We start from the raw sequence: 27,212 nt of genomic DNA, 5'->3' as shown, positions 1-27,212 counted from the left end.
GGCAGGGAAAGCTCCTGCTGGGGATGGGACAGCCTCAGTGCAAGGGGCAGGACAGGCGAGGCTGCTGCCAAGTGCCCAGCAAGGCACAAGGAGCTGCCTCATGACAGCGCAGCGGGAGCGCCTGGTCCCACGCTCCCTCCCACCATCCCCAACCACGCTGCAACAGCTGAGACTGGAGACACATTCCTGGATGGAAAGCTGCTGCGGCCGGCACAGCCTGCCTGGAAAGCCATCCAGCAGTCAGCAGCAGTGACAGGCTCCTGTGTGGGACGGAGCACAGCAGGATGTCCTGGACTGAACCACCCGGAGCAGATGGCAGTGCTCCCTTCTGTACCCCATGGTGCTGACCCAGCATGAGGTGTGTGTCTCCTGCTTGCAGGGGTCATGGCTGTCCCAGTGTCCCAGGACACTGCCAGTATCCAGCTCTGTGCCCTGAGCACAACCCTTCCCAAGTACCTCCTGGCAAAGACACCAGGCTTGCTCGGGGCTCTGACCAACACTGAATACCTTCCCAACAAGTTCAGCAAAACATAAAACACAAACACAGGCTGGGCTCAAAGAAATCCAGGCCTTAAAATCCATTTCTCTCTAAGCCAGTAATTGCTAAACATCTCTGATCTAATGGACTCACTGAGAGGAAAGCTTCCTTCCAATTACCAGCCCCCTAATTTTACCGCTGGTTAGCCATCCTCTCCAGAGTTCAGCCACTGCTCCAGCTCCCGGCTCGTACATTGTGGACCAGCTCAATTTATTCTCATTATTTCCCCAAGAATATTTGCTTTTTTTAAGCAGCTCTTGATATTTTCATTACTGCGGTGGCAATCCGTCTCTGTGACATTCTCAGAATGGAAGCAGTGGACACTCTCCAGACCTCAGGACAAAGCCAAAAATATTTCCCTGCTCAACTGGTACTCATAATTGTCCATGAGTTATTCAGATCAGCATGTCTTTTTAGCTCAGATTTCCGCAGAGCCAAGGCAGCAGGACCCCAAAGACCTGCATTTGCAGACATTGCCTGCAATTCCGGGCAGGACTCGCAGCAGGATTCAAGGACAGTGGTACAGGAAGGTGTACACAGGGTGAACATTTCCCAGTCTCCTCAGACTGGCCTTGCCAGACATAAAAACAGATGTTGTGATTTCTCTTGCTTTTACACTACAAACGATTTAAGAAAAAATCCTACCAATGGTAAGTCCACAGTGTTGATCTGTGTGTGAACCGTGAGAGAGAAAACCTGACTTCAAACAGTAATGGTGTTTAACGGTTTAGGAAGTAGACTTATTTTGATGCTGACAAGAAGCCATTTCCAACTTTGGTTGCCTCCCCTGTTTGTATCCTATCACTGAATGTAATTCTGTGAAGGTTTCAAAATGCTAATATAAAGCAACCACAGCAACATCTGTGATGGCCAGAGCAGTCCTGGATCATTCACCATCCAGACAGCAATCCTGGCTCCTGATCACACCAGTCCCCATCACATCTTCCTGAAGAAAAGAGTCTTCTGTCAGTACTGTCATGTTGTCCCTTGGCCTGAGCGGAGCTTCCTGTAAACACCTCACCAGTGCCAAGCCCTCCCTGTGCCCACACAGCCCTTAAATCACCCATCATGTTAAGGCTGATGCGGCTTGCTGTGTCCACATCGCTGCCCCATCATGGTCTCCTCATGCCTCCCCCTCTGCCCGCTAAGTCCCTCCTGCTGTCTCTTGCCATACCCTCTGGTAAGAAGCTGTCAGGCTCAAGAGCTCTGTGTTCTGGCTCTGTATTTGCATAACACACAGTACTGTGGAGTTTTAATTCATGACAGAGGCTGCAGGTGCTACCACAACAGCAACAAGGACCTTATGAGGTAAAAAAAACCATCAGTAGGTCCTATCTCACTGATCTCACTGTGAGGTTTCTGGTTCAGCTTAGATGCAGATGCCAGGTGCCTGGCACCACAAACCACAACACAAAAGGCTTGCAGGGCTCATCAGACCTCTCCAAAAGGAGACGAAAAGGTTTATGGTGTAACAGGTACCTCTGACAAAGCTTATTCACCACACACAGGATGCTGCTATGTAGCAACATCATGGAGACAAGACATGACACTTACGGAGAACAGGACAAAGTCACTTTTTAATGTTTTCTGGTTAACACAAACCATATCTGCTCACACACTGGGTACAAATTCGCTATAAATCCACAAGTCTTCAATTCCCAAGATAACACCACTTGTGTTAAAGGGGCAGCTGGAAAGGAATCTAACTTGTGCTCTCACTCAAAGTTGCTCTGTTGTCTGCCAGTGCCAAACATACCAGCAGGAAAACCTCAGGGAAAAGGAGCACCCTGCTGCTTTTACAGTGGGTGAACATCCTCCTCGATAGCTCTGATAAAACACAGGGAACGATACAAGAGGCAGAGGAGCCCATTCAGCTGCCTGCCCAAGCAGCAGCAGGGAAGGGGACTGAGGCTGCAGCTCTACTCACTGCTCCTGCAGCAGGGAGCACCCTCCTAAATCCTGGGGGCGTGCAAGGCTTTTATACTGGCATACAGACAGGCTGCAGCCTCTCAGAGGACCCTTGGCCAGCACCTCTATATTAATGGATGCTTCTCTGCCCTGAAACTCCACGACAGCTTTCTGCCCTGTCTGCAGTCTACGCTGCTTTCTTCCTGCCTGACTTCCTGTGGGACAGTGGGGAGCACCCACCTGCCGCTCTTCTGATACCTGGGGTTTCACATACACGTGGCTGTGCCAGAGGTTCTATGTTCCCACCCAAACCACAGCGCTGACTTCTGGACAAATTCTGTCTTCAGTGGAAGTCTCAGTGCGGGATCCTCGTCTGGCTTATTACTGTGTCCCTTTCTTGCTTTCCCTTCTATGAGTGAAAGAGCAGGCCTGCAGTCACTAAAACATGTCGCCAGCACAAAACCCCATTGTACCGCAGTCTATGAGAGCAGCATACAGTCCCAGCACTTCACATTAAGTTCTCCTTAAACTACTTCGCTGCAGTTTTACAAGTTGTCCCCCGATGGTCACAGACCCATGAATAAAAACCCCAACATCCCAGCTCTCCCTTCCCCAAACTCCTCAACAGTCCAAGAGAAGGAAAGAAAAAAGCCATGAAAGCAATCATAAAGCTAAAGGTCAGTAATGAGTCCAGTCCAAGCTGTCAGTGAAATTAGGGCTTAAAAGATTAAGATACACGCAGGGTATCTGTAAGACAGAACTAGAGTAAAAATAGACTACAAAAGTCCCAGCCTCTTCAATAAACAATGTTCTACCTGGTTATTAAATCTCTGTTCCATTTCCTCACCTGAGGAAACGGAACTGCAGCTCCTATAAAACTCTCAGGTATATTTTCACACTGAGTGCACATCAGCTGATGATCTTGAGAGGGATTCTCAGCTTACACAGGGGTTTACCATGACTCAGACACAGGAGAACCTTCTCAATTTAGCTTATTTCCTCAGGTAAACGAATACCACTGGAACATGAGACAGTTCAGATGGTCAGTGTAGTCCTTTTTTACTCCAGTGTATTGAGGAATGATGCCTGGCCACCCATGAGACCCTTTGACAGAAGAAATAATTGCAATAGCCTCTAAAAAGACAAGAACATTTGGGGTATAATTCCGCATCCATGGTCCCCTGCTCCACCCTGAGCAGGCTGGCTTGTTCTGGGGAAAGGTGAAATGGAAAAACTAGAACTCAACTGAAAAACAGCAGTCAAATGGTAACTAGCAAATTAAGCTGTGCAGATTAAAAACCACTGTTTAATGCCAGAGTGACTTGCAACTCATGGTCATGCTGCTTCCACTTAAGCACTTTTCACTAACCTCATCTGTGACTCTCTTCTGCACCGTGGCAAAAGGCTGCAGAGTTTAGTGCTGGCTGAGGACAGAGGAGGACTGGATGGCATGCAGGACAGAGCAGCAGAGCTGCAAACGAGAGGGGAGTCTGGACGGGGGAATTTCCAGAACTGAACAAACTCTGCTTGTGCTGGCTTGAACGAGAGCTGAATTAAGCAAGCACTGACTGCTTCCGAGAATCGCACATCCTCACTGCCAAGGACGATGAGAGGGCAGTGGAAGGAGGGGAGAAACTGTGAAGCACAAACACAAGAGTGAGAAAAGCCAGGACAGAGCGAGTGGGGCTCGGAGGGGACCCTGGGCTAAGGCCGAGCGCTCCCCACGCACTGTTGTTTCAGTGTCATGGAAAAAGGCTGACACAATCCATCACGACACAGACTGCAGACCCCACGTCTGTATCCCATCCCTGCTATCAAGCATGCAGCCCCAGAAAGTGCTGCTGTACTTAGGTTTGAAGGGCTGCATCTGCTACCATTTCACCTCTTGCAACATTCTCTTCCTTTCTCATACCCTCTCTTTGCCAGTAGAAAGCAAAGCAGACACAGCAGCTAAGTAAACAATGTTTGGGTTATATGACTTAGCTGTACAATTGAGAGGACATGCATTAGTGTCACAGGCCTATGGACAAGTGATGAAACACACATCCCACATGCTCCACATCAGCATTTGGGAAATTAGGACCATTCTTTGCATATTTCCATATACTAAAACTATCTGCGCCTTAAAAATTGCACCTACTGCCTGGATAAAATAAGGTAAATCTTCCTTGGTGTGTGTGCACGTAAGACATCAGCAGAATACTACAACAGGATGCAAGAAGAAAGGAGGATGCTGAGGTTCAGTGCCACAACCAAGCGGGCTGCACCCAGCCATTCAGAATGGTAAATGTTATATATCTCTCTAAATATGCCCTGGTCAGAGATTTCATCAGAGGTTGAGTTCTTCAGCTTCCAGAGACCCAGTTTAAGATACTTCAAAGACACCTGGAAAACCCAGCCTTCACAGGCGGTTTGTCCATCAGAAACGCAGGCAGCCTGCATCGACCGTCACTTCAAGAACACTGCTCCTCCTGTGCCAAGGACCAAGACCTCAGGAGATTTCATTGCTCACATCAGTGAGAAAAGACAGAAAGACAAAAACCTAAAAACTCCTTCCAGCCCAGAATCCTCACTGACAACTCCCAAGTCTCTTTCCGGCTACTGAAACACGCATTTCTGCTTTGCAGTAACGTGTCATGGCACAGAGTTTTTACATAATCTAGAACCACCTTGGTTTTGCAATCAGTAAGAACCCCATCAGCTTGTAAGGGTCTGACGGGTAGAGGTGCCTCTGACTTACACTGGATCTGAAACTTCTTCCAGTTTTCAGCACTGTTTAACAACAAAGGGACACAAGGGGGTTATAATGCTTAACCCTAACGGAATGTCTTTATGGTTGTTTAAATCAATTTTGTTTGCTTGCATTTGTTAATCCTTCCCCAGAGTCTGTAACACACAACTTCAGCTCCGGGCTGGCCCACGACAGTCACATGGTTAATCTCTCCAGTCTGTTGACATCCAAACCAACCCAGTTTCCAGCCCAACTTTGTCCTTTTCTGGCTGGGCCACAAAGGAAAAAGGAGCACAACGATGTGCTGAAGCTGATTTTCATCTGCATGAGTTCTTTTTTTTAATATGAGAGCAGCTCTTCAGGAGCATTACAACACTACCACGGATATTTGGAAACCCAAAAAGTGAGGCTTAACAGCAGATGGTATGAACAAGTTGTGTGGCTTTCAGACACCCATCCTGCGAGCAGCTCCGTCTGCAGAAATGAGTTTGGCTGCAGCTTGCAGGACTGGGGCAACCAAGGTGATGAATTCCTTAAACATTCAAAATTAAATACATACATAAATGAATTGAAAGCTTTTCTAATTATGGCCTTGATCGAGAGCTTCTGCCAGCTTGCTCCTGAGCTACTTCAGGCTGACTGCTCAGCACTAAGCACTTTCCCCCTTCTCACAGCACCAGCTCCCTGCCGCATCTTCCTACACGAGCCAGGGCAAAGACAGGCAGGGCTCAGCTGTGGACCAGCAAACCCCACGTGGGCAGCACAGCTCAGACCCCCACGGCTCCTGACACCCGTTTCCAGCACAACCAGAGGTTAGAAAACCTCTCGCTCCAAAGGCAGAGGTGATGAGCAGCACAGGAGTGTGTCGCATCTAGATGCAGCGTGGCCTGAGACCTGATGTGTGTGTGGGGCAAGGAGAGCTTCCCATTTCACACTTGCCATTCTGGGTAAGGGAGCTGTGAGACAGGCCTTTGAGCAGCTTCAGAGATGTGTCCACAAGGAAACCTCTTGCAATGGCTGTGTTTCTGCTGGGATTACAAAGCAGGGATGGGGAGCTCCTCCAGCCAAGGGCAGAGCAAGGGCAGATGTGTCGCCAGCATCACTGCCTGTGGGGCACACCAAGTCTGCAGCTGTTGGAGACAACAGCAGCAGAAAACACGATTGCCCTGACTCTAGAACAAGATCTTGTACCTCCAAAGGTGCCCCCCTGCCATGGATGAAGTTAGCCAGGAGAGAGTTGGGTGAAGGAGCTACAGAGCAGAGGGGTGGGGAGAGGAGAAAGGATCTAGACCTCTGGTGGAAATACGGGATCTAGACTGGCGGAAAGCTGGATGCAAGAAAATCTGTCCAGAGAAAGCTTTTTTCTCAAATTGAAATAAATGAGGGAGGTCTGGGGCACAGATCACATGGAAAGAAACCAGGAGCATCTGAGCGCTTAGAAGGAACATCACCACACTAGCAAAAGCAAGCACTAAATGCTAGGAGATGTAGTTAAGTTGCTTGCTTAATTCAAGTGAAGAGTGGTCCTAGGGATGAAGCCAGGGCTCATTACGACAGAGCAGTTTTGTGTGTCCCCTTGCAGAAGGTGTAACGTGAACTGGGACCTAGGAAGAAAAAGGGCTCGTCTGGCCAAAGCAGCTGAATGCTCCCAAGGAGGGCTGGGCTGCATGGACACTGAGGTGGCCACTTAGACCAAAGTCAGCCCAGCGTGAAAAACCTTGTGCAGTGCTGAGCTGGAGCAGCAGGAGCAGCAGCTGGAGCCAGAGGCAGCTGCCCTCTGAACAAAAAGCATGCCACAGGACACTGTGCATTCAGGGGAAAAACAGGCCCGTGCCAGCTCTAATTGGCCTCTAAAACGACGAGTTATTCTTTTGTATTTAATCTCTGCGCTTTGTTTCCCCATCTTTAAACCATCCTTTCATCTCACAGAGGTTTTGGGGAAATTAATTAATTGTTCATCAACTGCTCAGATACAATAGAGATCGGCACAAGTTCAAGAGGAAATTAATAACTCTGCCTCTGGAAGAGGGCGTGATCAGAGCTGGGTAAATAAGGCAGAAGGACACACACTGAACAATGAAGAGGAACTAAATAATGAAAAGCTGCTCATTAAATGAGCCAAGTCCATTCTGCGCTCTGAGGGTGGCAGGGACCCTGTGGGGAAACCAGCATGGGAGCCTGTAATTAAAGACTCTATAATAATGTGAACACACCAGGGGGGCAAATTAAGGTTGCACAAGGAACGTTAATTCTGCTATTTTCTAACTTTTCAGCGTTTGACTTTCAACCTTAATAATGCTCTTTCAGTGCAGTTTTTAGCTGTGTAGTGTCATAAAGAGGTGTGGGCATCACACTTTCCTTCCCCAGTTCCAGCAACGGGATGTCTCCTCTGATTTATTCTGAGAAGTGTGCACAAAACAGCCATTAAAGGCTTAGAAAAATAATCAGTTTGAGTTGGTGTTCAAACAAACACAATCCAGCTTTTTGGGGCTGTGGGTTTGTGTGCATGTAGCCAAATCCAGTATTTTCTTAAGCCAAAGAATAGCACATCCAACATAGCACACACATACTACAGCCTAATTTAAAAATGAAACCTATACTGGACAGAGCTGGTCGGTGGTTTGTAATGCAGCCTTTTCCCCAGTCAAAATCCCAACAAGAACAAACAAACAAACAAACAAAACCCCAACAAAAAAGCTTTTTTATGATACTGAACAGTTCTGCAACAACAAAGAACGCTTATGGCAAGGCTGCAGCAGTGCCCTGTGCGCCCGAGCGGTGGGCTTCCCAGCCCAGCAGCAATACAGCACTCCCAAGCACCCCGCAGTGCCCCAAAATCCCCTGACACAGAGACATTTCCTCCCCTGCGTCTGAGCTGAGCACCCCAGGAGGGAATGGAGCAGCCCTGGCACAGGGTTATGGCTTACTGAGCGCTGCTCCCCACCCACCTCCTGGACTGCCAGCACCTCCAAGCAACCCGGCATCCAAATGGGAACTGGCCAGCCAGCGGGATCCCAGCACGTGGCCACAGCTGCGGCTGCAAACTGCCCTCATCCACACATGAACACTCCTGCTGGAACTGCTGCTGCTGTTGGCACGTGTTACAGGGAAGCAAGGGTGAGACTACCTGCACCCCCTCTGCAAATCCCCTTGTGGAAATGGGTGCTGTGATCATCTACAAATTGTCCCTCCCTGCCAGAGGCATCCCGTGTGACAAGCAGACAGAGGGGGAACAGAGCACCAACCCTCCCTGTCCAGCCTGGCAATCTGCAGCAGCCACCTCCTGACAGCCACACTTTCAGTGACAGGTTCTGATGAACACAAATTCCACATGAGCATCATTGGGTTTAAACTGCCACAGGCATGGGCTTAATTAATTCTCTGCCTCTTTTCTCTCACCTGACAAACCCAAAAGCCTTCCAGCCTCAAACTGAGATGCCTGAACCTTGCTTTCCATGGCACGAAACAGGTCTCTGTCCTGAGCAGCCTTGGGAGAAACTCACAAGACAGCAAAGCCTGGCTGTAAACTCCTGCTCATTGACTCAGTGGTCTTATCTGAAACCAGAGGACTCCAGCTGCTGATCCTGCAGGTCTGAGATCAAAAGAGAAAACCACAGAAAACCCTGCTCTGAGCAGGAGCCGAGCCAGCACCTTGGCCCGATGGGCTGCCTCCAGGCCCACCTGTCCCAGCACAAGGCAACTCCAACCTGAGGGCCAGGGCCCCAGCAGAACTGGTATCCAAACACCAACTAAATTTAGCACCTATGTTAGTGCATCTATAGAGACATTATCGATATAAAACCAAATTCCTATTAATACTAACACAAAACAAGAAGAGGAATCACATCAGTAGAAGTGAATGACTTTTTGGTGAAGGGTTGGGAGAGGGAAAAAATGAAAAGCACAAACCAAAACGAAGCTTTATCTAGAATATTGGAATTAATTAAATTGAGGTTTCTTACTTGCTCATTTAAATGATGATTCCATACTGTCATGTTAATCATTCCGGTTTTCACTCCCCCTCCGTGGGTTAAACTTCAGTGAACAGACATTAAGTGACTTTGCAGAGCCACATGCAAATCACCAGCAGAGTCAGGGAAAACAAAACCGGGACAAGTCAACTGAAATCTCAATTCTTGGCTCAAGAGACTCACAAATCGAGCTTAGGATGACTTACAGCAGACAACCCCCACTTTGAACTCCTGAAAGCTACCACACCTGGAAGGCTGAAGGCATTTATACAAGAGCATCTCAGCTGTGTTATACTCCTCAGGAACAAACATCTCCCACATGTAAATGGTCTCTCCAGAAGACTGACATTCTCTATCAACCCCTAAACCCTTGCAAGCCTTTCCCACTGAAAGCTGTGATTTGTAGCTACATTTTTAGCAGGTCTGAAGCATGCAATCAATACTGCAGGGAGTGAAAATCAAGAATCAGCTTCTCTGCCATCGTGCTAAACAGTTAATCATCTTCATTTGCTTGGAAAAAGCAACCTGAGCAAAATGTCCTACTCATTACAGGAGAACACCTCTGGGGGACACAACTTCAAGCCCTGAGAAAGCTTTGGTGGTTAAAAATTGGCCTGGATTTCAAGTAAGAGTTACAGTAGAACCACTAACGCATTGAGCCTGTGTAGCTTTCAGCTGCACGTTCCCACAGAAATGAAGGGAGCTTAGGTGGTTAAAGAGCACTCTGAGGGCTTTTCCTGAAGCTTCCCCATAGTGAAAATGTTCACCTACCTTCACCCTGACAGAGCCCATTGCTCTTGCAAATCAAACTGGACTATGAACTTTCCCAGGAAAGCCCAGTCTTTCTGCACACTTTCTCATACTGACCAGATTACACAGGCCCCTTCTCTTAAGTCCTTCCAGCACTAGTTATCATACTGCCCTGTACCCATGATGCTATCCTGCTTCTCCTTGTTACAGGTAAGTCTGCACAATAACATTTCAGAGAACATCCTGTCAGACTGTAGGAATACTGGGCATGTTGGCAAGTGCTAAGGTGAATGCAGATTCAGATATTTAATTATACAGTCAATCATGTCTACAATTCAGACAGCAGCTTAGTTCTCACAGCTTAATTACTTTAATTTCAGATGAATAGCTTGTGTTGTCGTAAGCAGTTTGACACGCTGGAAAACAGTCAGAAATTATACTAAGAACAGGCAGCTTTACTGCTAGTGAGGAAAAAAGTTTTGGCATCCTTGGAAGTATTCAAAACCTGACTGGATAAGGCCCTGAGCAAACTGATCCAACTCTGAAATCAGCCCTGTTTTGAACTGTGGGGGTTAGGGTGGTGAGGGCTTTGGATCAGAGACCTCCAGAGGTCCCTTCCCAAGTAAAGCATTCTGTGATTCTGGATATAATTCATGAGATAAACTGCATCTTTCTCATCCAACTTTGTAACTCACGCCAGTCACCAACCACACTGTGCCAGCTCAGCACATGTATCTGAAATGATCTTGCACAAAGGCAGCATCGTAGTGATGCTCCAGAAGTGTCACTATTCTTCCAGAGGCACCTTGCATGGCTCACTGAAGTACACGGTAACCAGCCAGAGGCACAGACATTTCCTGGTTCCTCTGGTCTAGAAGAACCAGATACAAATGTCACAATGCGTTCTTCAATAGCTACCAACAGGAGGTGTTAAATAACCAACTTTTATTCCTTTGACCACCCACACATCTTGGGTAGCTCAAAATGCCTGAGCTGACATTTGCTGTTCTGCTTTTCATTCGGAAAACGCAAGAGGAATAGTGTAGGGCTATTAAAAAGAACAAAGCCAGAGAAATGTGTGGCAAGGTTGTGAACCAGGCAGCTGATTCACAGTACAGCTGAGGCACAGGATGAAGCAAGAGCTGTTAGGAATTGTTAAATGCGCTTACCTGTCCTGCAAAAAGCCCACACACGCCAATAATACAGAGAATGTTGAACACAGCCGAGCCTACGATGGTTCCAACACCTACGTCTCCTTTCGTGATAAAAACACCTGAAAAACAAGTTCAAGGCAAACTGCGTGAATTGGGAAGAGCAGAAGTTTTCCGTAAAATTTGCACAGAAAATCGCAGCCCTCACACCCCATTAACGATTCTAAAGTCACGTACCAGTTCTGCCACTTGTTCTCATATTTAATAGGGCAACTTGCAGAGAAAGGTACTAGGGTGAATAAAGGTGCCAGAACTTGCTTTCTGAGGGGACCCGGACAGATTAATGGAAACCAAATACCTTAGACATGTCTAAGTCACCAACCTCCTGGCCTTGTGATCCGACATTATGGAAGCCCACATCACAGACGACAGTAAGCTCCTTGGGAGCAGCTGGTCAGACACAAATCTGCAGGAAGCTATCTCCCATACAACATTCCCTCAGCGGTATTCTGCTCTCCCCCGTATCCCCATCCCCCCTGGCTTCAATAGGCAAGTAGAAGCTGGAGCTGGAGCTGATTCAGAGATGCCTGGCCACTAGCTACTTACAAGTTGAATGTTGTCTCTCAGGATGAGTTATGGTACTGTGTCTCAAGCTCCTTTCAGGGCTCTTCTGTCAAATTTGGTTAAAATTGGCCAATGAGGTTAACGGTGGGGGAGACAAACTGACAGACACATGCATCATGGTGCTGCACAAAATTCTTTCCTTAAGAAGTCAGCCTAAAAATAACACTCCATCTCCCGCTGGCTGTCAGGCTGCTTGAACTCACCACTTGCTTTTAAGGTTCCAGCACAGTTTAGATATTTTTTTCCACTTTATCCTTTCTCAGAAACATGTTCCACAGAAGCAGTCACTCGCCAAGGGACACTCTGCAGTATCTGGTGGATTGCACAGCCAGATAATGATCAGGCCATTAAGACTTCTCTAAGCTGCCTGATGGAACCTGGTTCTATTTTCACTTTGCTATTGCACTATCCTTAACTGGAATACAACCCCAACTTGATCCAATTTAAATTCCTACATCTTAAGGCTTTGCGTGTAATCAGACCTCTCTGCAGAGTATGCAGCTTTGCGAGAATTAATTTGTGCTCTGCATCTGAGAGCTGTGACTGAACTAGAATTATCTTCTAGAGAAAGTATCTAAGCTGAGTAATTCTACTCAGTGATGCAGTGCCCACCTTAATCTCCCAGTTGCTGCTTTGATTATCACCTGCCAACAGACATGTGGGTGAGTAAAACTGCAAGAACACTCTTCCCTTGCACCAGGTAGCATATATACATACATACGTAGAGCATCACTTTGTAACAGATGACTGCAGTCCCCTTGTAGCTCACGGCTGTTGAAAGACCACAGGAGTTTCCCAGGTTTCACACACTTTAGGACTGCTGAATCCCGTAACACTTCCCATAAGCGGACAGCTGCTTTGGTAGTGTGATGCTCTGATCAACTTGTTGCTGTGAGAAAGCATCCCAAACCCTCTCCTCCTCCCCACTCTGGGTTTCCAAGAGGGAAGCAGTGTTAGAAGACTAACCAGAGTGGAGATGACAGAACACAAGGAGTTCACCTAGGTGCCAGCCCAGGAGGTCCCTGCCCTGGGACAGTGTGGCAGATAGCACAGGACAAGAGACAGGAGGGGACAAGGCTGCATGTGCAGGTTGGTTGTGCTACAGAGGGGGACATTAACAGACAGTTATAGTGACCTCCCTGCTGGCCCTGGTTTGACAGGGTCACATCAAACAATTTCCAAGGCAGCCCTGCTGTGGGATAATGTCACCTTTTCAGAGCCACTCCATCTACTGAGGATTCCCCACAATTAATCTTATGTGTGCCCACGAGGGAAGGTCCAGGGATTATAAATGAATGGTACAGGCACTCAGCAACCTCATTTCAACTCCCCAAAACCAGGCGCAGAAATGTGGAGGTTTCAAGAATCAGCAGCATTTAGTTACCTATGACAGATGTAAACAACTCAGGAGCAGAGCTTCCTGCGGCCATAAAAGTTGCCCCAGCCACATCTTCGCTAAGATGCAAGCGCTGCAGAAAAACACATCAGAGACATTCATCACAACACTGGGAGGCTGCAGGAATTCAACAGAAACATAAAGAGTGGGGAACTGCCCATGTGTGTAAAGTTTTACACTAAAAGAGTTTAAGTACAGGCGAAAAAGTCATCACAGAAATTGGCTACTTAAGTGAGCACCTCCTGGTAGAGAGGGCAGGTTGTGGCAGTGATACCCTTTACAGAGGACAGAAAGAGCACCACTCTGGACAACAGCCAGGCAGTTTCACCAGTCACGGCCCTCTGTCTCCTCCACGACCCCACCATACACACCTTGTTTCATTTATTTGGCCCTAATGGTTAGGGCTGGAGCTCAGGCTTGGTTCACCCCCAGCTGCCTTCCCTGGTATAATTTCAGCCCTGGACATTAAACGTCTCCCCACCCCCTTACACTTGGATGGCCATTAAGGATGCTTACCTTCTACAGCCTTCCCCTCGCAGTGCCCAGGGGCTATATAAACCAGGGGGTTCTGGAAGGGAAAAGACCCACTACTCTATGAAATCATCATCGGCACACGCTGTTTCCAAAGATTTACTTGGTTAATTACTTCCTTTATGTTTTCTGCATTTCCACTGCTCCATCTGTACAAGCCACTGCTCAGCAAACACATCGAGGCTGTTACAGCCCACATGCTTTGCTGGCACCTTCCACAGTTTAATGAGTAGCTATAAAAAGCCATCCCCCACAACACAGCCATAAAGTGCTGAGCTGTTACTACACAGAGCTGTCTTGCTCACACGTGTGTGGCTGCCGTGGTATGAGCGAGGGAAGGCAGCTCAGGGCGGTGGGAGGTTTCCTTACCAAAACTGCTCCAGGCAGCACTCCAAGTCCGGCAGGATGGAGGAAGCCTTCCCCCTCCCTCCTCCCTCCTCCCTCCGTAGTGGTGCAACTTTATCGTTACCAAAGCGCATTTCCACAGAGACAAGATTGCAGAAATCTTCCCACCAACCTTATCTGGATTGAAGATCCCCTAAAGGATGTTCTGGGCCCATAAGAGAATGTAACTCTATCCACTGACTGTACATGTATAACAGAAAAACTGCGTTTTCCTTTTTCCTTTGTTATGGGAACAAGGGAAAATGGAAAAAGGTGCCCTCAGCAGGAGAGCTTTTCAAGCAGGAGACCACAGCATCGTTGCACTACTATAAAAGCCTGTGGAACTTGATTAAATAGAGCTTTATGGAAAATGATTTTATAAAGAATTAAAGCTACTGTAAAAGTTAGGACGACAAGTAGATCCCCAAAGGCCATTTTCTTCTTCAGGATTCTCTATGGAAACGTAGACACAATCATCCTAGAACAGCCGGTTTGCAACTCGATGGTGTCTTCTGAAAGACAAGACCATCAGCCAAGGAAACCAGCTGATGCGCCATCCCTGGAGACATTCCAGGCCAGGCTGGATGTAGTTCTGGGCAACCTGATCTAGTTGATGGCGTTCCTGCTCACTGCAGGGGGGTTGGAACTAGATGAGCTTTATGGTCCCTTTCCATTGAAATTATTCTGTGACTACCTATGGGGATGGGTCAATTTAAACCTATAGTAGGTTCTCTCGAGGACAGTTCCTGGATAATTTACTGCAACACAGATGACGATTAAGTTAATAGAGTGGAGAAGAAAATGCAGCATGCTATGCAGGAGGCAGATATGTTCTCTGGTATTTGCAGACAAATGTTTCCAATTGATGTATGACGTTATTTGTGGCATGTAAACACTCTGCTACACCAGTAACAGAGAGTGGCTGGACACAGGAAAGTACAAGTTAGCTTAGAAAACAACTGAAAGTCAGGAATTTATGTAAGTACATCTGAACTAAGACAGAGTGCGACTATCTACCATAGCAAGAGTTCTGGAGCAAATTCTCATCTCAGTACACACACCTGGGAGTGCAAATGCCTTGTTGGTTCAACTCCAGAACCACTTTCCAAACTAGAAGAAGCTAAGCCAGAAAAAGGGTGTTTATTTTTGAATTAGTGAGTCTAAACTACAATCCACTGTAGAGCTGCTGCTGGTTGATCTCCAAGAGCACAAAAGCCTTCAGGCAAAAGGTCCAATTTCTTTTGTGCTGGATATGATTGTAGGTGGTGGGATTATTGGCGGTAGATCTTAGGTCTGCAGCAAGTCACTACCATCTATGGTTGACGGCAAGGTAAGCTGTGATCATATGTACTGCCACACCCAGTACAACCTCTTGGGTGTGATTCCTGCAAAGGGCTCTCCCCTCTCCCTCCCTCTCCATTACCTTGTGCGAGTTAACAAACAAGTGAACACCCCTGAAAACATCCCAGGCCTTATAAGGTGACGGAGGAGGGCTCAGGTGGTCTTGGTTCATGGCAGCATCTGTGGCTATTGGGCAGCGATAAAACCTTCCCTTTGGTAGAAAATCAGGCAAGAGTTCATATGCCCAACAGCTGCAGAGGCCTTTGTGAAGTGACCTGAGCCTTTTCCCATGCATTCTTGAGTGCTAACACCAAGGACAAACCATGAAAAGCCATGAAAAGGCAAGCCATTCTGGACTGATAAAATCACAAGGAGTTGGAGCAGGAAATAGGAATGTGTATTTCTTTTGCATCACGTAACTATAAAAATGCTTAATTATTCTTAAAGTACATTGATAAAGGGAGTCAAATGCCCCAAACTGTCACCTAGGTGCTGAGAAAAACCTCTTTCTTGAGAGAATCAAGGAGCAAGATGAATAGTAAAATTCTGATCCACTTATATGATCCATATTGATAATCTCTAATGACACAGTATCTTGCTTCTCGACAGTAACTTCTTAATACAAGTATGCTCAACTGTTGTTCTATTGCTAAGTTTTCTCTTTCACATCAGGGACCTTAGTGATAGGACAAGGGGTGATGAGTTCAAACTTAAAAAGGGGAAGTTCAGGTTGGATATAGGACCCTAAGGTCACTCAGAGAGCCCAAGGCAGAGCTGTAACAGGAGCCAGTGCTTCACAGACCCATCTGCTCCCAGTTTGAGAGTAAAGAATTTCTTCCTAAATCCAACCTGAACTTCCCCTGTTTAAGTTTGAACCCTGATAAAGAGTCCCTCCCCAGCATCCCTATAGGCCCCCTTCAGACACTGGAAGCTGCTCTGAGGTCTCCACGCAGCTTCTCTTCTCCAGGCTGAACAGCCCCAACTTCCTCAGCCTGTCTCCATACGGAAGGTGCTCCAGCCCTTGAGCATCCTTGTGGCCTCCTCTGCACTTGCTCCAACAGCTCCATGTCCCTCTTGACTTCATTTCTAACCAAAGTCCAAGCAGAGAGCCCAGCTATGGTGCAGGTCTGCTCACTAAGCAGAGCCGATTCTTGGCGGCTGCACCTGGAGCCGGTAAACCCCCGTGTGAATGCACTGGTGGTGTGCAGGTCCTCACCGGTTGGGCAGTGGGATGTATCCCCCCAATTCCACAGGGCCAGGACCCACACGAGGGCAGGACTCGGCTCTCAGGCAGCCAGCTGAGAGAGCCTGGCATCTCCCCCTTCCTGGGTGTGTTTTGGTTTGATTTTAAATACCAACACTTGAAAACTCTCCTGTGCATTTTTTGCTTTCTCAGTCTGACCCTTGGGAGTCTCTAAATTCCAAGTTAATGGTACATGAAACTCAGAAACATCCCGTGGATCAGTATTTCCATGCAGAAGTCAAAAAATAAAAGGTTATCATCTCCCACATCCCAGGAGAACTGTGACATGCCCAAAGCTGTAACTGAACCAAAGTGCTGCTCCCCACATGATGAACAAATGACATCCCAGCTCTCTCAGTCTCCGCCACCTGGATCCCACCTCAGGGGCAGGGTTTCTCAGCTGGAGAGGCAGGAGCACATCAGCAGCAAGCCACAGGGCACAGGACAAGCTCCCATGCTGCAGGCAGCACTTCTGGGAGCCCACCATATGGGGCTCAGCCTGGGAATCGCTGCTCCAAAGAACGTGTTTCTCACTATGTTATAAATCGCTCCCATTTTAAAGCAGTGCGAAGATGCAGATATTGGAATTACTATTTCAGAGCCACTGCTGCCTTTCAAGAGAGAGTCTCCGCTGAGTTTACCCACCAGTAGACTCCCAGCCCATCTCCTGCGAGCAAGAACACGAAGCTGAGCCAGCGCACACACACTGTGCTGAGCAACTGAACAAGAATTGGGGCATACTCTAGGACAACAGTAAATACACCTCTGTCACGTTCTGAGGCTCTTGAGAAGAATTGCTGCTACAGGTTAAGTAACTGCTACAATCTTCTAATACTTACCTCGCAAATCTTTTCCAACGAAGGGACAAAGAAATCATCGCAGACAATTGCCAAAGCATAAAACATATACACGGCCTGCAAAAGAAAAGAGAAAGCCTTGAGTGTGGAGGCTGTGAAGCAGAAGCGCACTGCAGCACCCCAGCTCCTCCTGCTTTGTGGTGGTGTATGCTTTAACAAAACAATAAAATGGCCTTGCAAGAAGAATTCATGGGGGACTCTGGGATTTAATAGGAAGATCACGAAGTATTTATCCAAAAGTTCCTGCAAGCTATCAAAAGCTGCCAACATTTTATCATCATCATCATAAGGAATTCATTTTTGTTTTAATTCTCTGGATATTGCTAAGCCACATTTAAATATTTTTGCCTCCCTTTTTCCCCCTGTTGCACAGAACAAGGGTTGTTTTATGACTGCATTATGTGAAAATCCAAACCCTCGAGGAGTAGTTTCTGAAAAGCTAAAGCTTTGGTAAAGGGGAAAGGAGCTTGTTTTCTGCAACTGAAGTGCCCTGCCATGTCATCTGGGATCCCAGTGATAACTCTTGCTAAGCACCACACGGGAACAACTTCCAAATGACTGAAAGCCAAGGGGGGACACAAGACTTGAAAGGACACTTGGTGAATCAATTCTGCAATTTCATGCAAGAAACATTTAATCTGTATTTCTGTATTATTAAACAGAAAGGCACTTCTGTATTTTCGAACAGAAGATGCTAAGGCCTGACGTCTGTCCCAACAGGCAAATGGCACAGCATGGCTTACATCCATGCAGCTGAACTCTTGTCTTTCCTAGGGACTGGTCCACACTGTCCAAGGGGAAGAATCTCTATCCCCTGCCTTGATGCACGCCCTGACACCAGATAGGAAAATGCTCATTGGCACAGGGGAAAAGCAAGTCAGCTCCCTGACAGAGCACACATCACAGCCAGGCTGGTGCCCACGTCCCTGCCCGCTCTAGTTTACTGGTGTAGACATATCATCCCTCGCATCACCCTCAGTGTCAGGTATGCAGTGTACCTACTAGAGCTGGCATCCCCATAGGAACTAGAAAACAGCCTGTCTGAATGTGTTGCCGAAAAGCTGCCACAGAGAGTCCGTGTTACCACCTTGGGTTCAAACCCCAGCAAGATCAGCAATGGTTTATTCATTGCTACATACGTGTGAAAGCATGTGTGCATGCAGAGGAGAGATCCCTAAGTCTGGGGCATGCAAATAGAGGCGAGGCTCAGGACACCAACCTGTAATACTGGGCTGCGGCATCTGAGCACAAGCCAGCCTTGTCCAAAAAGAGTGGCGGTGGAAGGCTGCCCATGGTGCATGGGTCATGTAAATCACCTCGCTCCGGAAACACGCATCTCCATAATATTTTGCTAGGTTTGCAGTGCTTTGATTCTGTCTATTTAGTTGTTTGTTTGTTTTAAATATAGAGCTCCTCATCTGTGGAGTTACCTGTACTGTGCCTGAAGGCAAACAGCCCAAGGAAGAAATCATTCTGGTATCTGGTCCCATACATCAGGAAAGCATGCATCAACCCCTTTTGTTTTCACAGTGTCACTCACAGGCATTGCGTTTCTCACTTTTCCACTCTCACAGTGAGACAAAACTACTTTAAAGATCAATGTAACATGTGCCATGTACCACTACAGAACTGTTTTTTCAAGTAGTGCAGCTCAAGTTAGTAACTAGAGTGAAGTGGCCAATATTTGTAGAAAATCAGTGTCATGATCCTATCGAGCACAGAGTTATTATCCCATCACCAGCAGAGTCTCCTGCTTTGCTTGTCTCTGTGGTTTACTGCTGAAGCTCAGCTGATGGGAGGAGACCAGAGTATTTTTTTCCCCTGGGAAGAAAGCAGCGATAAAAACGACCTCTGGGGTCCTGTTCATGCTTTAACTTTCAGCAACAAGTTTACACCCCCCAAGTCTCCCAGACTCGCAGATTCTAACATGCCAGAATTTAGTTACAACTTTGCTGCAGAAGGCAGTGATTTCTGTGACAATCTCAGCTGTGAAAGCTTTTCAAGCTCAAAAATCATTCAAGTATATTCTTTTTCAGGATTAGAGATAGGAATTTATCACAACAGATGATTCTGACACCATCTTGAAGACTTGATGCTAGCTTGCCACTTAGGACAGGTTTTGTGCTCCTCTATCACTACTCATAAACATGAACAAATATAATTTACACTTTATGAAACTCTTACATTGCAAAATTGCACAGAGGACCACGAACGTCAGCACAATTCCAGGTCTACAGCTCTGCCGGGTGCAGCAAAGACCTTGATCTTGTAAAGGCAGCACTACCTGCTGACATGGTACCAACAGTAACTGCATGAACCAAGACAAAGGAAGCAAACGGCTCACAGGCATTGTGCATCGCAGGAGGAAGGATCAGAAACAACCCCAGAGAGTTATGTGGCCAAATCCCACTGAATACAGTGGACGGTAGGTGCCCAACTTCAGCCTGGATTTTTTGATCTGCTAATCGTATTAATCTGCAGTGGGTTATGCCATCATTTTCCCTCCCCAAATACACAGTAATGCCTTTCAAGAAAACTAATCTGTACATCATCATCCCAATAAATTGAGTGCATCTTCTACATTAGACATAATCTACAGTCACAGAGCACAGGGCATCATATGGCTGCTTGGGCTTCCTGCAATCTGCTGCTGTTGTGGCAGACGAGCCCTCCTGAAGCCGAGCAAGGCCCAGTGAGGGTGGCGAGGAAATAAAAAAGAGGACACACTCAGAAGCCAAACAAGGTCACTTCAGCATCTGTTTCCACTCGTGACACGCACATGGTCTTTGCCTCCTCTGTGCTCTCCCTGTTTTCTCAGATCAGGCAGTTTCTGCACCACACGAAGTGCTCTCCAGAAACATCCCCAGTCTGGGTGGACATCGCATCCATCAGTTTTAGCTTAGGAAAATCCTTCTGAGAGCTTTTACATGATCATTCAAATATGTGAGGGCTGGGTCTCCACTGTCTCCAGGAAAAACGAGAATGGCAAGGCACATCCATGTCCCGGTACCCACAGGCAGGGACAAAAGCTGCTTCTCTGTTCTGATTTTTACAGGGCACAACCACAGCCCAAAAAGGTGACAAGAGAATTTTCTTTTGTCCTCCCAAGATCACGTCCGAGAGAAAAGGCCGAAGGGGACTGAAACGAGTAAGGAGTGGAAAAGCGAATGTGAAGAGGCTGCTGTCACGGAAAAGGACATGCGGCTGCATCCGCTGAACGTCCTGAGCCAAAGCCTGCTGCAGGCAGCAAGATCATGGTGGGCCACTTCAGCAAGTGTTAATACCAGGCTGGCAGAACAGAGCAGGCTGGACTTATGTGCTTATGTGCTGGACATTTGTCTTCAATGACCTCACTGTTGTCACGAATCTGGTTTTGGCCATGGGTCTCCCCAGTTTTATTTAACTGGCTTGAGTGCAACACTATACAAAGTGTCTAAATCTAAAGAGTATCTGGCTAGAAAACAAGCTTGGTTCACAAGCTAGAACACTGGCAGCTACCCTGTAAGTGAACACGTGAGGACAATAACTGTTACTTCCTTGGATATTGTTTGGGGTTTTTTGGAGGGGCTTCTTTCATTTAAAACAAACAAAACCAGATCAGGTTTAGAGTCTGGGCCAGCAGGAACACAACCAGGAAATACAGTTTTATGTCGTCAGACTTGCAAAGATGAAGCCCAGTGCAGGCTGGTTTATGTGGAAAGAAGGAAGACAGCCAGCGTCCCTTTCAACCCAAGCTGTTCTATGATTCTATGATCAGCACAAGCAGGTCTCTTGTGTACATCAGATGTCGAGAATGGGCACAGCATGGCTCCAACATTCTGATTAGGTGGTACCTGCTTCCAACTAAGTTAATGTGAGAATCCAACAGAGTCCTGTTGCTCTTCCGTTGGCACACGCCGGTCTGTCCTCGCAGGACCATGGGAACAGCAGGTTTAGCACATTTCAGCAGCGCACATGAAACACCCACGGGGGATGCAGGCAGCAGCTGCGGAACGCGGGTGTGCTATGGGAAGAGCTGGGGATGTGTATAACCACAACAGGGGACAGCGCCGTGGACCAAACACAAACCACGAGCTGGGGACGTGTATAACCACAACAGGGGACAGCGCCGTGGACCAAACACAAACCACAAGTCGCAGCCCCAGCATCATTTAGTTGTGTTTGGCTCAAAGTCAAGGTATAGACTTCTTTACACAGGCAACCCACTGAAAATACACTCTTCTTCCCCAGAAGGACATTAAAAAATTCTGGAACAGTAATGGCCGTGAACAAAAGGATTATAAATCCCAGATTAAGTATTACATTAGGACTGATCTGAAAATTATGGTTCTAACAAGCATCAGAGAAGTAACTGTAATCTCTGCATGAAAGGATTAAGTATCTCACTCGAAATTCATGGTCTGTTGCACAGAACATAAATGGTAACTTTTCGTGTTTGTCCAGTGGTTCTTTGAGTTTCCTGTGCCAATCTTCATACTCAGATTAAAACTTGCTCCGCTGAGCGAAAGCAAGAAGGTTTTCACAAGAAAGCTTGTAGGAGCCAGCAATTCCCACAACCCTGCCGTCTTCCCAAGAGTAGGGAAAGGAAGAGGTGACCGTTCCTGGCTGCTCCCACCAGAGGCACACAAGCCAAGGGGTGTCACCAACATCACTGTAACCAAGCATGGGGCTTTCCAACTGCATTACAAAAACACCTACGCCTCCATTATTGAATAGAAATAAAAACCCTGAACAACCGAACAAGGAACCCACAGAGTCCAAGTACACTGGGAGCAGCAGGCTGTGCACTCAGTAGCGAGCTGTCTGTACGGCGCAGCATCACTAAAGCAAACACTGGAAAACCATCACCCTAATGAGACAGCTGTGTGCAGCAGAAATGCGATGTGGCTGGTCTGTGGCTCGGTGCAGTAACAAAGGCAGGATGCATCCAGAACAACCCGCATTTCCTGAGGGGCTCACACAAGCAGGTGCTCCTCTGGAGCATCCTCTTCCCATGGCTACACAGGATGATGGGAAATAAGGTGCATGAGGGACCGCTGAAATAGGGATTGCAACATACAGAGCCTGCTCCTTCACCCTGCTCCGTATGTGCTGCCTAGCTCTGCCCGGGGAGGAGCTCGACCTCAACCGTGTCCTGGACACCACACTGGGAAAATAGGAACCAAATAGGACTAGGATAACAGGGCAGTGACAGGGCAGGGAGGGAAGACTGCCCACCCACTGGCTTTCCAATGGGAAACACACAGCAATTCCCAAACCCTCCTTCTTCTGCCGTCAGCAAAAACCTTACAGATCACTCAGCAAAGCAATTGCCCTCCCGTGCCTCATGGAGGTGACGGAGCCCATCTTCCAGGGTCTGTGGGCATGGCAGGGCTGGGGGTCTGCACAGGTGCCAGGAACACATCTGCTGGGACACGTGAAGTGGTACGAGAACACCGGGACAACCACGTTCTGAACAGCGTCAAGACTGCAACGGGAAGCTCTTGGGGGGTGGGGGGCTGCTGGACCACAGGCTGTACTCTGGAGCCCTCAGCAGTGAACACCACCAGACTCAAACCCCAGACCCTGGCTCCCTCCAACCTGAATATACCGAACCAGCAACCTGGCGGGGGTGTTACTGCCCACAGCAGCGTGCCCTCATCTCAGAGAGGACACAGAATGATTAACAGCAGCGAAGCAATCAGCTGATTAGCTCCAAAGAAGTATCCAGGGGGAAATGAAACACTGTGGCTCCAAACCTGTCATATGTTTTAGTGGTCAGCTTTTCTTTTAAACTGAACTATTTTCAGCTCAAACCTAAAACTACTGCTAAACTGCTTCTGCCCAGTTTTTCCTAGATTTTGGAGTGTTTAGGGATTTACTCTTATTTTCATGAAGCATCACTTTATGTAAAGTAATTCTGCACTGCTCCACCATGGGATCCGCCAGGGTCCTTGTGTTTTCACTTTATTAAACAATAAGAAGATGCCTTGGGAATCCCCTGAGAGGTCATCTACTGCATATCCCCAAGGCCTCAGTTTATAGCATTTGCCCCCTATCAGAAATAAACACAGGAGTATGGGCAAAGGGAGAGAGGAGAAAGAACCAGTTTCTACCGAAATGAATAAACACAGTTGAAGAGGAGGTCAATAAACAAGAGAAGCATGATGATGACCTGCTAATCATTACTCCATTGTTCTCCTTGCCACGACAAACCCCTTTTACAATCCAGCTTCTTCAAACCCAAGAAGAAATGTTGCTGCAGACAATGTGACACAGTGCCTGTACCCCCCCCCCCCCCAAAGGGCATTTGTGTGCTCTGATTTGATCACACATTTGGCAACTGCATTGCTGGAAGGTAAAAAACACAACTAGTGTTTATCCCCCAATACCATGACAACCCTTTTCAAGCCAGACTAAAGAGGCAGGCTGCTAAATGCTGACTGTTCTGTTTTCTCCAAGTATCAGGGTTTTCTTTGACAATGGGTTACAGTTTGCTACAGCAAAGGCAAAGGATTTGTCATTGCTGCTTCCGGTTCCCACTCCACCCAAGGGGCTGTACCAGGGCCACAGATGCTTGGGGGAGCTTCCCTTGGGATTCACAGAGCTGACAGCTCAGGACAGAGACTGGGAAACTTCTCAGCTGATCCCGGCAGCCTTGGACCTGTGCACCTTGTGACAGCTTCCAACAGCCCAAGGTTGTCCCCAAGTGCCACAGTGCTGGAAAGGGTGAATCCAGGTGAGTCCTGCACCTCGGGGACTGGAGCATGGTCAGTAAAGACTCTTGATCAGTAAAACTGCCGTGGAGAATTACAGAGCAGCGATGGACCGAGGAGTCCATCTTGCTGCTTGCTAGAGGGGAAGAAACCAGAGGCAGGTTTCTGCTGGGACCGCAGATGCTTACATCTAGTTCTCACTAAATCCAGATTTTTCTTTTTACACTTAACCAGACATTTCATCTTGAAGCTTCAGTCCTCCAAACCCCATTTTGAGATATGTCAAAAGTATGCTCAGCTTATTCAGAACTGAAAAAAAGCCTGTAGAAACTATCTTGAGAGCAATTATGAAGCCCAATCTACTTTAAAGTAGACTGGAAAATAACCCAAATCCTATTTTATGTGGGCAACTGTACGAGAATATTAGTTGCTACTAATAAAAATTACAGCCCAGGTCTTGTCTCTTTTAAATACCCTGAAAAAACACATTCAGAGGTGTGGATCACGCAGAGCTTAAGAGGGATTTTAGCAGCTCAGTTTCTAATGGTCTCATTCTAAACCTATTCCTCTAAGTCAAGACATTTTTTAAATGATTTTTGCATTAAAATGTAAGAAACGTGTGATTACAAGGTAGCAACGTGCTGCTATAATCACCCTCTTTTGCCTGGAGTAGCTGCACAGGAGCCTGCTAGCTGCTTTTCAAGCAGAGATGTATTTAACTGTGCACAGTTAATTCCATCCTTAACTCTTCCAACACTTCTTCGTATTAGCTGCAGTACAGTTACCCAGGTGCCAACAGGCTACCTGTATTCATCAAGAGTACATGATGGTCACACACTTTTTGTACAGATGAAGAGCAGTTCACAGAGCTTCTCAAGTTAACTGATGACCAACAGCGACCACAAAAGTTGCCGGAGGCAGAGAGCACTGACTGGCAGGAAAAGAAGCGATCAGCACTCGGGATGCAAACAGGCACTGGACGAGATGCATGTCAAGGCAGGTGTGATCCCCTGCTCAGACCTCTGAAGGTCTCTCCAGCTGCAGAGAGGCTCTGGGTGACTCGCTGCTGCATGATGCTCCCTTGAGAGAGCAAGGGTCTAGATGAATTTTGGGGAGTATTCTTCCGAGTGCTGAAAGATCCAGCTTGGGCCCAGTGCTCCCTTTCCAAAACACCTTCACACTCAATGTTCCCATGGAAACTCGGGAGTCTTCAGCTTGCCAGACACACTCAACTGCGATGTTACTCAACAAATTGTTGAAGCCATTTAGCCAAAATGAAATCATAACACAGAGCACTAGCAATGAAACATGCAATACCATCTCATTTATACTTAAATCATGAATCATTGCACGCTGCTAATGGTAACTGCTCATCTAAGCTGACTGAAAATTATTAAATGCTTTTAAACGTTCAATAGAAGCAGGTATTTTCATGCCTGCATAAGAAAGCCTCTTCCCCCTCCCAAGCACCAACTTGGCAGTTCTTCAATGAAGATAATGTTAATAAAGAACTGTCTTCATCTGCCTAACAAAGGTCAACGAATGGATTTGGAGGGACAGTGCTCCCTGCTGCAAGAGTACTGCAGCTGCTGAACACAAGGTCCACTAACATTGGCCAAGTGTCTATGGACTGACAGACCAAGGGTTATTTAAATACATTTATCCTGAGTGTCTTTAATTTTGGCCTTGCCCAAGCACACCACTTACACTGACTTGTTTGGGCAGAAATCACAAGACTTCAAGCCCAAATTTCTGCACAGATTTCTGATATTAGTAAGGTCTTTAAAATAGCAGCTATTAAAGTCTTCTTGGCACATTTCTGAATTTTGAGGCAAATCCTTTGCCTGCCTGATGTCCTCCAGAATTCCCAGGAGGATCCAGGACACATATTAATTGTATTTAATAAATGAGAAGTTACGATCTTTCACATATTCAGGAAGAAAAACTCACTTTAGCAATCTCACCACTCTGTGGAATTCTGGAGACCCACATTATTATTATGTTTTTTAATCAATCCCGTGAATAATCTTTCTAAACAGAAAACATTCTCTCATTCCCCATCCCTGGCAGTGTTCAAGGCCAGGCTGGATGGGGCTTGGAGCAACCTGCTCAAGTGGAAGATGTCCCTGCCTGTGGCAGGGGGTTGGAGCTGGATGAGCTTTAATGCCCCTTCCAACCCAATTCTGTGATTCTACGATAATTTCTTTCTTCTACAGCTATGTCATACGGGGTGCCACATGGATTTCTGGGGGAAATTTATGGGGATAAGACTTATTTTTGAAGGCAATTACATGAATGTCCTCCCTCAACCTTCCAACCCTGCAGCACGCTTGTGCTTGGGGTTGTGGAAGGCAGGGGACCTCAGCTGGCTGCCAGCCTCAGCAAAGCTGGTCTGGTTGAAATAACACACAGGAATTTATCACTTGATAGTGTTGGGTAGCATGCGTTGTGCTCATGGGCTGCACTGGGGCTTTTAAAAGGGGTTTATGTAAAACTGAGGTAGGTTGCAGTCAGTATAGCTACTGAAACTCGCTCTCAACCACGACTGAGAGCAGAATCCCCCGTGGGCAGGAGTGGCACCAGCCTGCGGTGAGCGCAGTGAGCCCTGGCCACACCGACATGAGAAGAAATGCAAAGTCACAGAACTTACACAAAGGACGTGCAGGACCACAGCTCCGTGTCTCCTGTCCTCGTTTGTGAAGATGTCATTGGGGAATTCATGGAGAGCTGCAAAAGCGGGGGGAAAGGGAAAGCTCAGATGTTTAATCAGCTACTCAAAACCACCGCGCGTGCTGTTAAGTAACACCATGTAAAATTGCCTGAGCTCTTCTACTGAGCATTAGCCCACACCAAAAGCTCTGTTTTGCTTCCCTGTTAGTTCTGCTTAATTTGTCCTCTGGCAATTACAGCCTTTTCCCAAAAGTTAATCTGCTTTTGTGGCAACCACAACATTATGTACCCAAATGCTTTGGGGAAGGCAGGTAAATCCCAAGAGCACAGCATTGCTCTCTCCCGAAAACATTCAAGGAAACAGCTTGTACAGAGTAGGTGGTGATGGGTCACTCATTTCTGACTTATGGTTCTGTACGCAA

At 47.2% G+C, this 27,212-nt stretch overlaps 1 protein-coding gene across 5 annotated transcripts in view; it reads right to left on the bottom strand.

Annotated features, from left to right (window-relative positions):
• RIN2 (Ras and Rab interactor 2) overlaps positions 1–26,841 on the bottom strand; it is a 193,601-nt gene extending 166,760 nt beyond the window's left edge. For all 5 annotated transcript variants that reach the window (XM_065682626.1, XM_065682627.1, XM_065682629.1 and 2 more), the window contains exons 1-4: positions 26,771–26,841; positions 17,408–17,482; positions 13,058–13,142; positions 11,068–11,171 (exon numbers count right to left, since the gene is read on the bottom strand). In XM_065682626.1, coding sequence (XP_065538698.1) covers positions 11,068–11,171; positions 13,058–13,142; positions 17,408–17,473 — 255 coding nt within the window. In that variant the 5' untranslated portion in view covers positions 17,474–17,482; positions 26,771–26,841. The remainder of the gene's footprint in view (positions 1–11,067; positions 11,172–13,057; positions 13,143–17,407; positions 17,483–26,770) is intronic.
• Positions 26,842–27,212: the final 371 nt, after the last annotated feature.

Source organism: Lathamus discolor, chromosome 5 (genome assembly GCF_037157495.1).
Source record: "Lathamus discolor isolate bLatDis1 chromosome 5, bLatDis1.hap1, whole genome shotgun sequence".
Taxonomy (NCBI): Eukaryota; Metazoa; Chordata; class Aves; order Psittaciformes; family Psittacidae; genus Lathamus; species Lathamus discolor.
Note: the sequence above shows the minus strand (reverse complement) of the source record. Positions and strands in the feature narration are given on the sequence as shown.